At 34.0% G+C, this 14,547-nt stretch overlaps 1 protein-coding gene across 1 annotated transcript; it reads right to left on the reverse strand.

The window, feature by feature from the left end:
• Positions 1 to 9,719: 9,719 nt before the first annotated feature.
• LOC106471186 (cuticle protein 16.8-like) lies at positions 9,720 to 11,925 on the reverse strand. The gene is made up of 3 exons (XM_013931776.1): positions 11,914 to 11,925; positions 10,420 to 10,560; positions 9,720 to 10,064 (listed from the first exon to the last, which is right to left on the reverse strand). The coding sequence occupies exons 1-3, from the start codon at positions 11,923 to 11,925 to the stop codon at positions 9,720 to 9,722; spliced, it is 498 nt and encodes a 165-aa protein (XP_013787230.1).
• Positions 11,926 to 14,547: the final 2,622 nt, after the last annotated feature.

Below are 14,547 nucleotides of genomic sequence, written 5' to 3' on the forward strand. Positions count from 1 at the left end.
TTCTTTGAAAATTTAAGAAATTGACATTAAAATCATGACCAGTTATAAATGTTTATAGAAAATGAACAGTTTGTTTTAGAATTAATGATGGCAGTTGTTATTACATATCCCATCTATCATGTGTAATTCGACACTAAATCTTCAATGCATTTTATTTGGAAACTGTACAAACTCTTTCAAAATGCGCCATTTATTCATTTCTCCATAAATTTGTGATGTAAATAAATACAAATGACGTAAGTACGCTGCACAGAACATGTAAAGTAAGTGTAGAAGATTCAAATTAATGAACGATGATAATCATATACTAAACCGTTTTGGTATATGATAAACCTTTTTTTCCAAATTATGCATCACCTGTGTAAACACTGAAAAAAGTAATTATTACATTGACTTTTTTTATAAAGATTTAGAGAAGTTTAGTTTGGCATGTCACTATTAAGATAAATTATAGAGTCTTATTTGCCAGCCACATTAAACCTGTGAAACATAAGTTTATCTGCAAGATATGCAGGGAAACAAATATAGATATTTCTATAGACCAGATAGGTCTTACTTCCCTAGCAAGTGACCCTAATAAGTAACATAGTTAGGCATATTATAAATTCTTTTGGGTTTCCCAAACTTTTATTTATGACGATCTTCTTTTAATGGTCTATGTATTCGTAATCCTCTCTCGCTTCTATCTGAATTATATTATTCTATATACATATAACATCAGACACTGAAATACTAAACATTGATTAAAACAATATAACTGCTCATTAGACGAATGAGTGTGTTTGGACAGCAGTTTTGTTTGTTACGTCTGTGAACACAAAAAAAACAAGTTATTTCCAACTTACAATCAGTTCTTGTTTTAATATCGTTTAACTCTTTGCGACTTCCATCCCCCTAGTGAGTTATAACCCACAGTTGAAGAAACAATGCTTGCTATATTTTCTTAAGATGTTATGTGTATTATTAAAGGTTAAGGTAGTTAACCATACAGCCTATTCGTCATATACCAAATAGTTTAAGCTGCAGTTTCTGCTTATATTAGGGTTAGTGGTTTTGCAACAGTTGTTTAACGTATACTTACTTTGGTAAACATCATGAAGCTCGCGTAAAATTTGCTGACGTCCAAATAGCAGTCAATACTGATGTTAACTACGTAACAATTGTATTTATTATGAGCAGGTGAAATGACAGCTTGCTTTTATATGGCTTTGACTGTGGCCCATTTTACTTTCTCTTTCACTGGGCAGTGCATTTTTATTTTTCGATTTGACCTTTCAGCCAACTCGAGTTTTAAACAATAAAACCAACCTAACATTGTAGGGCACTTGTTAGCCCAATTAATTTCAGCTAACGAACTTCTGTGTTATTGTACAGAAAGTAAAAGTTTCCAAAAAACTTGCTTCGGGCGGAGGTTGGGGTCTTTTCCTGGTCAATTGTTATAAAGCTCAGACAGCTTTTCTTATCCTATTTCTTGTAAGCAGAAAATGCAACCATTTCGTTTATGTAACTGCCCCCTGGCGAGGTTCTGTTTAATTTTATGTGGAAAACAATGTTTATCTGAGACACACCTTCTCCTCCACACCCACTCCGTGGTTCTCATTTTCGTACCGGACATAATTAACAATTAAACTTCAGTTCGACTGATAGACGGCGACTTCTTGTGACTTGTATACAATTTTTATTAAGTAGATCGATTTTCAGTCTATCACTTTATAAAATGGTTGTTTTTGCCATTGACTAGGGAGCTCATGGCGTTAGATAGTTAAAAAAAACATAACAACAATCAAATATTACTGCTCTTGTTTTGTTAATAAAGAAAATAATATTTGGATTTTGCAATTTAATAACACGGTACAAGAATCAGCTGTTAAAAATTTAAAAAAATCAGCAGAACGAACAGGAGATTTATTTGAAATGAATCAAATCATACTGATTCTACTTCGATTCACCAAGTTAAACATTATCAACCTGTCAGATACATCGGCCAAAATATTAGGCCAATTGTATCAATTTTTATATTATAAATTTAACAACATTTGGTGTTTCAAAATAACTTTTAACACGTGGGGATTTTCGGAAATTTGCAGGGTAAATTTCAAAAGTATCTGATTTGTTGTTGAAGATTATTTTATTAAAATTATTTTTTAAAAGCTTTGGATATTTTAAAGTCCATCCTATGTCTAAGTGATGTACAAACTGTTTAACAACATCCGTGTAAAGCTGTAATTTAATAACGGTATACATATTGAAACGTTGTTCCGTGATTATTACAAAAATGGACTTCACATTAAAACAAGTGACCATGTGACAAGGTTTCATACAGACGTATCCAACTTATGCTAATACTGTAGAGATATGGAACAAGATATGAATCTGTAAGTTCATAAATGAAGTATTTCGGAAATCAACTCACAAAACAACTTTCATCATAGTATTTTACAAGTATTCTTAGTTGTGTTGCTTATCTATTGAAAATGTGTATCATAATATAGTATTTCGGGATGAAATATTCAGTACTAACCGCTTTTTTTAACTGAGTACTTCGTATTAAAATGAAAATTTTAACTTCGATGTTAATTTTGTAAAATTTAACGTTTATTAATATGTCCCCCAGTGGCACAGCGGTATGTCTGCTGACTTAAAACGCTAGGATCCGGGTTTCGATACCCGTGGTGGGCAGAGCATAAATAGCCCTTTGTGTAGCTTTGTGCTTAATTACAAACAAACAATTTATTAATATGTTTTTTTTCCTAATGAATTTACTGAAATGAGGAAAATCACATATTTGCAAAATGTTATTTTACTTTTTCTTGCATTTGTTTCTTTCAAGCATTAAAATTGTTCGTTTCTCGTCACATTTAGAAAAAAAATTAATTCACTGTTATTTTATTTTCGTGGTGCACAAATTTTTCTCACTCCTGATAAACTGTATATTGTTGAGAATACGGGCGTCGCCATGTTTGACCTCACTTTTCAAGAACAACATAAGTAATGGTAGCGTTGACCTCCTCTAGTGCAAAGACGTAAAATCTAGGACATCTAATAATTTAGATGATTTATAATATATTTTATGGATACGTTCCATTTTCTAGGATACTTTCCAATAGATGGCTGCATGAAAGTTTATCTACTGAAGTGTAATAAAGCAGGATAATTTGGTCTCTGTGGTAGTACAGACCCGATTACGTTTGTATCGATCTGAATAAAAAATAATGACCCGCGGATTTTTAACGAGGTCTGTAAACATATAAATTAAAGGGACAGAACCAGATCTGCTCATTATACTGTAACAGTAAGTTAGAATTTAAGGTAACATAGTTAGAGAATAAAAGCTCCTTCAGATACAGGAAAACTACTTTAGTTCATTGGTGTGTTGAAGTTTGCACAATCGAGCTTTCAGTTAAGTAAAGTATAACTAGTTAACTGTAGCCAGATTTACCTAATTGATAATTAAAGATTAATGCGGTTCAAACTTTCCTATCAAGTAATGTATTGTTAATCAGTCATCCTGTTTGGTTATATTACAACATCTTTCTTTTTCAAATTTGTTAATCTTTATTTAATTGCTTAGAATTGGAGGAAGAGGTCGAACGCACCTGACCCTCCCAGGTCTTTGAAACCTAAAACCCGACAAGGGAAGTGCATTGCTTAGAATTGTCACGCAAAGTTACACAATAGCTATCATTGCATAGTTGTCTCTAATTTTGAATAGATAGACTAAAAGGGAAGTTGCTAGTCAATAGCAGTCTTTGTCAACTCTTGGACTGGTCTTTTCTGACCAAATAATGAGACTTAACAATTATTCTTATTACCCACCAACGGTCTCAAAGCGTGGAGCGTATTTTTACTCCAACGAGACTCATACAGTGAACCCCCAGATTTACAGTGGTTCCCGAGCAGGGAAACCACTGTGCCACGAATGGCCCAAGTGTTAATCTAAACAATTACTCAGTTGAGTATTTTTATGGACTATTGTTCTTTAAACATATTCTTAATCAACACATAGAGAACAATGTAGACTTTTTATTTATGGGTTGAAATAATCAAGTCAAAATATCATACGATATTCAAAGGCCTTCGATTATTCTTTGTTTGTATATTTCCATCACTTCTTTGTGTAATTAATTAAAAACAAGAACAATAACAGAAACACCAAAAAATGAAGAAATCTTAATAAAATCACAAGAGTTAATTTGTTCATGGACATCATTCGGACTTTTCCCTCAGTTCGGTTAGGACTAAAGAGTTTTGATGAAATAAGTTGGAAATAGAGAGATTGAGTGTAACGATATCCCTATCACATCTAAGGAATACAACAATAATCAGAATCCAATTAAATGAGAGACTGAGTGTAACGATATCCCTATCACATCTAAGGAACACAACAATAATCAGAATCCAATTAAATGAGAGACTGAGTGTAACGATATCCCTATCACATCTAAGGAATACAACAATAATCAGAATCCAATTAAATGAGAGACTGAGTGTAACGATATCCCAATCACATCTAAGTAATACAACAATAATCAGAATCCAATTAAATGAGAGACTGAGTGTAACGATATCCCTATCACATCTAAGGAATACAACAATAATCAGAATCCAATTAAATGAGAGACTGAGTGCAACGATATCCTTATCACATCTAAGGAATACAACAATAATCAGAATCCAATTAAATGAGAGACTGAGTGTAACGATATCCCTATCACATCTAAGGAATACAACAATAATCAGAATCCAATTAAATGAGAGACTGAGTGTAACGATATCCCTATCACATCTAAGTAATACAACAATAATCAGAATCCAATTAAATGAGAGACTGAGTGTAACGATATCCCTATCACATCTAAGTAATACAACAATAATCAGAATCCAATTAAATGAGAGACTGAGTGTAACGATATCTCTATCACATCTAAGGAATACAACAATAATCAGAATACAATTACATGAGAGACTATTCTGTACATAACTTTAATAAAAACAACGGTTTCATGTCTGTTAGAGAAGTGCATTGTTGTTGTTTTTTCTTAAACACAAAGCTACACAATGGGCTATCTATTCTCTTCCCACCACGGGTATCGAAACTTGATTTTTATCGTCATACGTCTGCGGACTTACTGCTGAGCTAACGAGGGACATAATAAAAGGTGGAAGTTATATTTTGAGAAACATCGGTTCTGGATTGTAATAAAACCATATCAAAACAAGATAAGTTCGTTATGATCACGATTAAAAAGAATAAATAAAGATTGAATCCCTAAGCGTACCACAATTTAATTGCTGGCTGGACTTAGCTAATAGTTGGTGGACAACGTTAATCAACATATTTAGCTAATAGTTGATAGACAACTTTACTCACGAAATTTAGTTAACAAGTGATAGGCAACGCTACTCAACGGATTTAGCTAGTAGTTAATGGACAACGCTACTCACCGGATTTAGCTAATGGTTGATTGACAACGTTACTCACCGGATGTAGCTAATAGTTTATGTACAACGTTACTCATTGGATTTAGCTAATAGTTGTTTGATAATGTTAATTACCGGATTTAATAGTTGATGGACAACGTTACTCTTATCAGGATGCGCCAGACAGTGAAAAGTTAAGGTTATTTTTATGTTTGTCATGTCATACGCACTGATGATTAACTTATAAAGTAACTAAATGTACTTCTTAAAGCAAAAACTTATAAGGACAGTTATGGCTGAATTTTTGGTTCACAAATATGGCCGTTTAGTCTATGTGTCGCATAAGGAGGTTGAATATACCAATATTGGTAAACAAAACGGAAAACGTTCATATTAAGACACTTAATTTCAAATGTATAATTATTGCACACGTGTATGTGCATATTATACAGACAGACTTCCCAAACAATTTTTGATGTTTACAAACTCAAGAAGTCAATATTGTTTGTCATAAAACAACAATTCTTGGTATACAAATGGAAGATCACGAGGAACACGAAATCTTATCTCCGGAAATGGTCACTAAAGAGCGCTTAACGTGACCATCATTCCTGTCAACGATGGCTTCAATTTTCAGAATATGATAGACATCTGAACGAAGCTGACCAGTATCCAATATGACTGCATACTGTTGGATGGAATCTGCCAAGTCCGACAACACAGTAGACACTCCATGATGTACAACTGACTTGGTGTGTCCTCATTACCAGACACTCCACGATGTACAATTGACTTTATGTATCCTATCGTGGAGTGTCTGGTAATGGGGATACATAAAGTCAATTGTACATCGTGGAGTGTCTGGTAATGATACAATTGACTTCATGTATCCCCATTACCAAAACTCAATTGAATCATCCATCACCTTTCAACCAGTGTTTCTAAGCCACAAAAACTTCTGCTTTTAAGCTTTTTGTGAGCTCATAAAAGAATGTTTAATAAACATCAGCTTCTCAAAAATGCCCTTTCTTCGTTAAAAATAAGGTTATGCAATTTTTAGAGTTTGCATGAAGATAAAAGTGAAATTGCAGAATTGTTACCCATTTATTGTGTATATTTGGTATAAACTTAAAACCTTAAGGTTCGTAACCATACTTTATGATAAGTACAAATGTAACCTTCTACAAATAACTATTCACATAAAAAAGTGAAAAATAAGCAACAAAATGATTGTTTGTTTGTTTGTAATTAAGCACAAAGCTACACAATGGGCTATCTGTGCTCTGCCCGCCACGGGTATCGAAACCCGGATTCTAGAGTTGTAAGTCCGCAGACATACCGCTGTGCCACTGGGGGGCGCAACAAAATGAACTTGAATTTGTTGTGAAAAGTGAAAAACTGAATCTAAAGAAGATTTGTGGTACTTCCAAATATAATGTTTTCCTATTCGGGTGAAAATAGTTACCGCAATAATTAAAATGTTAGAACATGTTAAGCAGCGAGAAATCTAAATTATCTCACTCTGACTAAGTTGAAGAAAGAGACCAAACTCAATGTAAAAGTAAAATTAATAGTAATCTTTATTAAACAACAAGCCACAATTAATAAGAGCACAGGATACCTGACAGTGCTGTTCTTACCCAAAAGGCAGACTTGACCAGATCTGAAGATAATCCGAGTTCTGAAGAAATCATCAATAATATTAGAAGATTATTGCAATTATATACAGAATAAATAATTAACATCTCTCCCAGAGTGCGTGCACTACTACGTCACTTTTGCCAGTGGATAATGTCACTGTCCTTTTTTACACAGTGTGTTCTTTTATACAGCAATCTTTCATATGAGAAAACGATGTGATATCAAAGGAAATGACACAGAAAAATAGATAAGTAGCTAGATCGAAACTAATCTAGCCACACTGTTAAAACTAAACACAAGATAGAAACGTCAGAAAATGTTTGAACATTCTTGGTGAACATGAAATGTTCACCTAACAAAACTAAAGAAGTCAATAAATATATTTTGCATATCATAGCTTTAGTACGTAGCTAACAGACATCACTAAAAAAGAGAAAACTGGGAGACAGATTTGTCTATTTGTTTTAGAGGAAAGCCACATTGGGGTATCTGCTGTATCCACCGCGGGGAATCGAACCCCGGGTTTTAGTGTTATAAGTCCGTAAACAGGGGATCTGGCGGACAGAGAAGCAAAGGTGTTTTTTTTTTCCATCCACAAGTACCAATAATGACGAGAAAGAGCCCTTTCCACACCAAGAATTTTTTACAATACAAATAATTGATTAAAATTGTTGTAATGGAAAGGGAATTTTGTGTTCGATACTTCGGCCACACAATCCTCATCAGGACCAGATTAGTTTAACCTTACCTTTGGATTTCCAGGTTTTATCTTTCTGTAGTGAATTTGTTACTCTCATTATTTTTTAGAAAATGTGTTACTCTTCCGAGAACTGGGTCTTTAAAGAAATATATATTCATATATGTGTGTGCGTGCGTGCTTGATAATGATATACTTGTTATATATTTACTACGAAATATCAAACCGATTATATGCTTTAACCCTAAAAAACAAAACAATTTCTTTTAGTGTTCATGACTTTTTAGAAATACGTAGAATAAAAACAAAAGTAAATAAATGACAATTAAGAAAACGTAATAACTTTCTGATCACTTGCAATAGGTTAACCTTCCTTTCCTAATTAACCCAAGCGTGGCCCAGTGGCTAACATATTGGACTGGGAATCTGAGGGTTTCGAGTTTCAACCATCATCCTACCAAACGCCTTTTTTTCACTTTCAACTGTGGATACGTTATAAAAATGGCAGCACTCCAGCTATTTGGATAAACGTAATAGCTTCAGGCTAGGAGTGCTGGCGACTGGTGGCACTTTCCGTCTAGTCCGCAGTTTAAAATTAAAGACGGTTATGACTGAACTATGGGAGTCTCTAGCCTGTGTTGTTGTTTTTTTTCCCATAGGGTGTCATTCAAGTGAGCAAACAAACCTTTCTCACATGTTAATTGTATTAAGACTTATATTCACGGTTTAAATTCTTAAATTCCTTCCGTTTTTTATCGTTTTCCCCCAGACAGATCGCAAAATATTATGATTGGTCCATAGTGCGAAATGTTTATTTACTTAGTTTCTTTAAGAGAGCCAGCAGGCAGTAGAGATAAATATTTTAAATTTTGATAAATATGTTCTTAGTGTATGTAAAGTGTAAAATCATACAAATGAGAAAATACTTTTATTATCCTACCCTACAGACCATTCGGTGAATCTGTGGATGATGTCACATTTAGAAATGTTCTTAAAAAATTGATCTTCCTTTCCAGCCGAATATAAATTTTTCCCCCCGATGTTGAATGTAACAACGAGTGAGTAAAACATGATTTTGTGGTGTATCAACGAGTGAGTAAAACATGATTTTGTGGTGTATCAACGAGTGAGTAAAACATGATTTTGTGATGTATCAACAAGTGAGTAAAACATGATTTTGTGGTGTATCAACAAGTGAGTAAAACATGATTTTGTGGTGTATCAACAAGTGAGTAAAACATGATTTTGTGGTGTTCCCTAATTTACTTTTAAGCAGTGCGAACGGATAGAAGATTTTTTCAAAGTCAAAACAATATACTATTTATCATGGCCTGTAATTTATACTGTGAATCTGATGATTCATGGTGCGCGCCCTGTTGCCGGGGTCGATGTTCTATAAGACTGACGAGCTACTCTCACTACTCGATCAAAAAAAGAGCTGTCCACAAGGTGGCGGTGTGTGGTATTGACTATCAGACTTCCCTCTGATCTATCAGTTGAAAAAATTAAGGACGAATATTAGCAGATAGCCCTATGTGTAGATGTAGCAAAAATAATAAGACAAATAATATATCGTGCAGCAAAACATTTATTATCAGTACATGTAGACAAGTTACAAAATACAACACCGTTTTTCACGAAAAACACAGGAAAGGAAATATTGAACATTTAACGTTTCTTGTTAGATATTGCGCGTAATTTATTTTTGAAGATAATTAAGCAAGTAATAGTTAAAGATTTTTATATTGAGGAAAACAGTTAGAAGTTCATGCTAAGCTACTTACGTAACTGCTTGTATACGTATGTAGGTATATCGTTTAATAAATAATATAATAATGAGCGCATTTCATTCAAAGAAATTTCAGTTTGAAGTTATGTATAAGCAAAGATGTAGATTATTCAAAGCCATCTTTAAATAAAAGTCGGTTCGTTTTTGCTTTGTTTTTTGCTATTCATTTTGTTAAGCATAGCCGTATGGTACAGGGATACGAATGTATTTCACGAGTTGCTTATGAGCCGGGGGTGGTGGAGGTGGAGGTGGAGGTGGAGGGGCAGGTGCAGCCTCGATGACGACCTGGACATCAGCTGGAGCTGCATCACCCAAGCCAGGCTCATTAGACTTCAGTTGGGGTTTGAATCCAGAGTCGTCGGCGACATACTCGACTTGGCGGAATATCCCGTTAACATCGACATAACCGTAAGAACCCTGTACGGATCCACTACCATCTCCTGATTCTTTCCTGGTAATAGTGTTACCATCTTCATCCTTTATCTCAAATGAATATTCATATGGTTGAGGTTTCTCCTAAAGTAATTGAAAAGCACAAATGTGTGAAAAGAAAATCTTCAAGCATAATTAAATTAGAAATAAACCAACAGGTCAAAAACACATGAAGTTATTCCGCATTCAAACCGCCTCTTTAAGTTGGCGGGATACGGTATTATTCGAACAAGTACACGTTTATGAAGACATGATATCAAACTTTATTATATACGCTAATGGATAAAAGCCATATCAGCATCTCTACAGTGTATTACAGTGAAGCAATAAAACACGATAAAAAATGTCGCTTGAAGTAATAACTGTAAGTTATTTTCGAGAACTAAAATAACTAGTACAATGTTTTGCGTATTAGTATTACTATATTTTGTACACTTACTTCAGGTGGTGGTGGTGGTGGTGGAGGAGGAGGAGGGGGCGGCGGTGGCGGTTGATAATGTGGCACTTCGATTACATATGGAGATCCGTATCCAGCGGAATTCACCTGGATCATTGCAGACAGAGCCAACAGGAGAAATACCTAGAAAAAAGATTGATAAATGAAAAAACAACTTTCAAAATCGTAGAGAAATTCAACACACATATAAACATATAATTATTTCCGATAGACTAGAATGTATTGCGAATACCAGCAGATTTCACTGGCTGAGTGTCGGGTCCTTAATTATATACGATAATTATAAATGTTAATAGTATTCCGTTTTCAAAAAATTCGCTAAGTTCTTAGTAGTTAAACTTTAAATTTATCTAAATATATTTTGAACAAACTTTTTTTTTTGCTTATAATACTTTTATCTGTGTTACTAAATTCTTTCCATAGTTCAATTGAATATCTTTGGATTTTTTAAAGAAGAACATAAATGCATTCTGACTGCAAACATTAGAATCTCGAAACAATAATAATACTAGTTTTTAGTTTTGAGACCATTACTAAGTAAATGCAAGATATGATCAAAAGTAATAAGATCTTATTGGTCAAAGCTTTGGTTTTTATCGTTCGGCATCACCATAAATCTATAACTTGTTTTATTACGTAAATTTGAGAAATTAACATGTTTCCTACCTTTGATGTGAGCAATTCATTCTATTTAACTAACAGGGCTTCGTCAAGAGACGATTCTTATCAACTATTACTATGAACAGGAATAGTAATGAATAGCTTCTGAGCGCCTCCCAGCGGCATAGTGGTATGTCTGCGGACTTACAACGCTAGAAACCGGGTTTCGATACCTGTGGTGGGCAGAGCATAGATAGCCCATTGTGTAGCTTTGTGCTTAACTTCAAACAAACAAGCTTCTGAGCTTAAAAGTATGCTGATCAGGACGGTTAAAATCAAAATATAATACAACAAAATATTCTGTAGTCTATGTGATATGTGAGCCAACAACTTAGGCTTAAGTTTAGTTTAAAAGACAAGAAGGAGAGCTGGAATTAGGACAAAGTGTGATTAGATTATGATATTATGTATCAATTGTTTCAGAACTTTCGCGCAAGCCTAAACAAAGGTTATCTGCGCATACATGTCCCTAATATTTAGCTGATAGACTAAAGGGAAGGCAGTTAGTCATCAGCGTCCGCCAACAAATCTTGGACTGCTCTTGTCTGAACGAATTGTAAGGTTTAACCATTGCAGTGGGACACCAACAAACAAACAAACAAACAAAAAAAAAACGTCGAATCCACAATCCAGACACGCTAACCACTCAGCTCTTTGTAAAGCAAAGAAATTAGATGACGTGAAACATAGATTTCATGATTTACCACAAGGCCAACCTATCTGAAGTCTCTCATGTACGATGTTTTATTTAAAGAAAGTCTGCATAACATTCAACTTAAACATCTATTTAAGAGTGACATAAATATATATTCTTACCTTTCCTTTCATGGCGAACCTTTACGCAACTGTACCAAGAAAAAGAGAAGTTTCTTGAGAAGCAATTTGCTTGTTTAGACTCAAAGTTTCATTGGTTTATATAGTAGAGAGTCTAGCCTACAATCCTAGATAACCCTCGAAAATGAACTAGATTATTAAACACTTATGAAAGTGAGAGGAGGTTGGGATGACCCAGGAAGAGCAAGAAGAATCATGCCTCAGGTGAGACACGCCGTTTCACAAGACTTGTTCAAGTGTAAGTTATTTAACCTGCATTACTTTCTGAACTACTAATATGTCATATTTAGTAAGCGTCTCCAATCAGATCTAATCTTTTAATGGGTCAACGCATTGCGGAAGAGTTAGTTTAGAGATACATTTAAATTTAATTTATAATTATGAATTCAAAACCTAGTTCTTTCTCATTTGGACTCGTCCCGAGCGTCGCCTTGTAGTTCGCTTATTAGACTGAAGATCTGATGGTCTTGGGTTCGAAACGTGGGGCTACCAAACACTTTTAGCTGTGCGTGTGTTATAAGAATGGCATTCAGTCCCGCTATTTGATTAAACGTAGATGCTGTTATCTTCAATCTAGAGAACAGTTTATAATTAGGAACCATAGGTTTGTTGTTGTCTTTTTTTATTTAGCCCTTTATCACACTGTATACATAAAGATGTCGTTTAAGTCAACACGTAAAAAACTCATTTGGATAGTTTCAACAATGAGTTGATAACTCTCAAAATTAGTAGATTTTTACTTATGAGTCAAAACTGTAGGAACAAGTTAAGCGCAGCTAAGTTCAAGTGTAATATTAAACCAATAATAACCGAATTTTTATGCTGTAAAAACTAATTTTTATTGGTTAACCTACGTCTGACTTTAAAAGTTTAAGTTATACTTAATAAACTGCCACAAAATAATTATTTTTTTCTACAGACAGCCGTGTTGGCTAAAAATTAGGTTTCGATAGTTACTCGACACGTAGAGGTAAATTAAAATTCAACCCTTTTTTCGTCTTGTTTCAGAATGCTGATTATATACAATATTATAGGGTGTCTACAAATATTTTCAAAAGACACAGTTACATCTTAAACATGACTTAAAATTTATCTATATTTTCTTTTTCTATTTCACATCAGCGTTATCTGAATATTCGTGTATCTTCTTTGATCAACAAGCTTCTAGTCCTAATTAATAAAACAAATTCATGAAGGTTGAATCAACAGAATAAATAGTACTATATATCCCAGTCTGTAAACGGTCCTTAGTTATTATAATATCTCAAAAATTGCTTTCAGAAAGACAATAAACTTATTATGTGTACGAGAACATTCTTTCGTGTGCGTAAAGAGAAAAATAAGTACCAAATGTTATTTTCTGTTATCAGTTTGCATCTTTGTACAAAGTAAAACCCATTATTCAGAAGTTCGAAGCTATGTGTATCCATTTGGAAATGAATATATAAATACATTTGTTAAACCACATAAAAAATAAAATATTGGAGCTCGTGGATACATATCTATTTCTTCTGTATTTGCTATTTGAATGAGAAATATCAATTGTTCGTACATGTGTCTCCCTCTACAACAGTTGTGTCCCCACTAGCCAATCACCAGGTCACTACTATCACAATTTATTTGTTTTCAGGTATGTGTTTAACTGAAACACTGAAAATTAAATACTCTTAATTTTTTTCGCTATTTCTGGCGTCGTTATGAAAATCTGCATATGAGTATGGTGGAAAAAAATCAAATTATTACTGTTTGCGTAATTTCGATAACTGCCTGTTTTAAAAATAAAAGTGACGTTTCTAGAAAGTGTCTTATGAAGGTATTGCTTGTTAGCGAGAAAAATAGATAAAGCAATATTCGTTATCTTTCAACTCGACTTTATTATATGCCATTTTCAAAATAAGTTGACGATATTTGCGAATTTAGTTCTCTATCGCAAGCATTTATTCCTCGTATAAAATCTCTATAGATAAAACCTCTCGTATGTGAGTATTCCACAAATTAAAAATAGGTAATACAATTGTTTAAGCAAAAAGATGCAAATTTATTAAAATTGCCACTTTTAGAAAGTTAGTTTAAACTCATTGTTCCCAATTCATTGTACATTTTTGGATTATGGAGATCAGTAAAACCAAAATACCAGTGAAGAAATGTTTATTCACTGAACAGAGAGTATATTTAGGATTTATTGTAATTCCCTCACTAGTGAACTAATTGTATAGTAACTAATAACTAGTAACTGGAATCTTTACGTATAATTGCCCCCACCCCCAGTGGCACAGCGGCATGTCTGCGGACTTACAACGCTAAAATCCGGGTTTCGATACCCGTGGTGGGCAGAGCAAAGATAGCCCATTGTGTAGCTTTGTGCTTAATTACAAACAAACAAACAATACGTATAATTAACGTGAAATTGGAACTCACATTAATCATTTCCTGATTGGACCATCTACAAACATAAAGTTACTTTTTATTGGACCAGTTCGACAGTCTTAAATGAACTCGTAGGCCCGGCATGGCCAGGTGGTTAGGGCGCTCGACTCGTAATCTGAGGGTCGCAGGTTCGAATCCCCGTCACACCAAACATGCCAACCTCCGCCTTTGCCTGGTCCCAAGTCCAGG

This window comes from Limulus polyphemus, unplaced genomic scaffold (genome assembly GCF_000517525.1).
Source record: "Limulus polyphemus unplaced genomic scaffold, Limulus_polyphemus-2.1.2 Scaffold4461, whole genome shotgun sequence".
NCBI lineage: Eukaryota > Metazoa > Arthropoda > Merostomata > Xiphosura > Limulidae > Limulus > Limulus polyphemus.

Coding starts and splice junctions, on each gene's coding strand:
- LOC106471186 (XM_013931776.1), bottom strand. Junction 10,065..10,419: donor CACCACCACCACCACCTGAA/GTAAGTGTACAA, acceptor CAATTACTTTAG/GAGAAACCTCAACCATATGA.